Genomic DNA, 2,309 nt, shown 5'->3' with positions numbered 1-2,309 from the left:
CAAACTCAAGAATGTAAGTTTTGAATATAATATAGGTATATTTCAACTATATAAAAATGTTTATAAAAATCTACTACTTATTTGTCAAAATATATATATAAAGTTTTGAAAAATTCTACTCATCAGTCTTACACCACACACGTCTTTTTATTTTTGTATCTTCTTTAACAAATATGTGGTGTATGACTACCGAGTAGAAGAATTCTGAAGTTTTAAGATATAATATAAATAATTTCTTAATAAAGTAGAAAATTTTTTAGAAAATGGGCTAAAATGAAATAACTCGTGAACAATTCAAATTTGCTATAAAATAAATTATTTATTCGTGAATATAAAATATAACTTGTGATGGTTCAAGCTCGACAAGCATTGAAACAAAAACTTGTCAACTCACTGTTTATTTGAACACAACTCGGATAGTAGTATTGTTTTGAATTTGGGTCCGGTTTACCTTAGCCCATGAAGGCATTGGACGGTGATTTTTGGGTCTTGCTGCTGCATATTGCCTAATCCTTAGTGGGCCTAACTTTCCAAGCTTGGCTTCGCTTATGCATGAGCCCAGTTTATGAACCATTTTGAAGAATCCAACCCGATTCTGGTAGAGAAATTATATTTGTATTTTATGGAACGGTTTGGATAGTGAGATGAAATGAGATGGTTTTAGATAAAAATTAAATAAAATATTATTAAAATATTATTTTTTAATATTATTATTGTTTTGAGATTTGAAAAAGTTAAATTTTTTAGTATATTTTATATGAAAATTTGAGAAGTTATAATAATAAGATAAAATATTTTTACTATTTAAACGAGACGTGTGCGCAAGTCTGTATACTCCTTTTGATAAAAGTGGGTGAATTTGAGATTTACATAAAAAAATATTTTCTTAATGGTGAATCTAGCTTTTTTCAAAAGAAGTGCATAAAAATTGTACATCTTAGAACTGTATTTAATATTACTTATTAGGTATATTTATGAACTCTTATATCTCTTATTTTTTAATCCACACCGTTGATTTTGAAAATTAAAATTACTCGTTAACGTTTTAAGTGTTGAAGGTACATACAAGAAATATCAGTATTACTTAAAATGTTATTTTGAAATTCTTATTATAAACTTGACCAAATTAAATAAAATTTCTTAATATTTTTCCAAATCTCTGGATTTCCTTAAATAAAAATGACTTTTTAACCAACCAATTTCTAAATATTTCATAAATTAAAAAAAAAAAAAAAAACAATAATACGATCATACGTGAAAAAGAGAGATAGAGTTTTCTGTCTTTTGATATATCCTTATCATCTTAAACCCTATCTATGTCGGTTAGAATTTTCTCTTCACCTTTTCCTATTAGGAAACAAAATCAAAAGCCGTACTATTTAATTCAACTCAGAGATCCCACAAACCCCATCACTTGATCTCTACAACAACTATATATAGCCAGGCAAAACCCTCTTTCTTCTTCTCCGATTTTCTTCCGGATTTCTTTTACTGCGTCTTCCTTTTACTTGCAGTGCAAGAATCGTGCAGTAGTACTCGCTTTCTGCCATGGCTGAGGAGCTTCAAATAGCCATCTTGAGGGCTGAACTGCTCGACACTTTGAGAAACTGGGGTCGACGATGCTTGATGTTCGATGACTCGTATGACCCCCAGACGCTTTCGGAAACGTTGGAACTGCAGCGCATAAGGATGGACGCCATGACGGTGGAGTTGGCGTTGTCTCGAGCACGCGAAACGAAGCGCGACTTCAACACCGTGATGATAGAGGTTGAGCTCGAGGTGACGAGATGCCTGGGGAGGATCTTGTCCAAGACCTTGGATCCAGCGTTTGCAGGGTCAGAAGAGGTGAAGGTAGAGGAAGATGGGGCGGTTTGTGGGGTTTGTCAAGAAGAGATGAAGGTCGGGGATGAAGGTAGAATGCTTGGGTGCATGCACAAGTTTCATGGCGATTGTATTGTGAAGTGGCTTAGGAATAAGGCTACATGTCCGTTGTGCAGGTACCAGGTTCAAGTCAAAGAGTTTGAGCTGAATATATAATTATTGTTTGCAAGAAGATATATACGATGATCAAAGTGAATGATGAAAGCTGTAAAGTTTCCTTTATGTTTTGTTCATATAGTTTGAGTTAGCTTCGTGACACTAAAAATAGTTTGAACTCTTTTGTAACTTACAAGTAAATAGTGAAAGTTTAATATCATGGCTTTTAGGGTTTTCAGCAGGTATATCACGGAGTAATATTAGATATAAGTCTTGAGATTTGTTTGGATAACGAGAAAAGATGAGAAATTTTTAAGACTTCTCACAATTTC

The 2,309-nt window shown here is 32.8% G+C and overlaps 1 protein-coding gene across 1 annotated transcript; it reads left to right on the top strand.

The window, feature by feature from the left end:
• The first annotated feature begins 1,341 nt into the window (after positions 1-1,341).
• Positions 1,342-2,037, top strand: LOC121240906 (E3 ubiquitin-protein ligase RNF181 homolog). The gene has a single exon (XM_041138428.1). It carries the CDS (start codon positions 1,549-1,551, stop codon positions 2,035-2,037), a length of 489 nt encoding a protein of 162 aa, XP_040994362.1. The 5' UTR covers positions 1,342-1,548.
• The last annotated feature ends 272 nt before the right edge of the window (positions 2,038-2,309 follow it).

The sequence above is a fragment of the Juglans microcarpa x Juglans regia genome, chromosome 7S (assembly GCF_004785595.1).
Source record: "Juglans microcarpa x Juglans regia isolate MS1-56 chromosome 7S, Jm3101_v1.0, whole genome shotgun sequence".
NCBI lineage: Eukaryota > Viridiplantae > Streptophyta > Magnoliopsida > Fagales > Juglandaceae > Juglans > Juglans microcarpa x Juglans regia.
The sequence above is the reverse complement of the archived record's forward strand: the minus strand, read 5'-3'. Positions and strand labels throughout refer to the sequence as shown.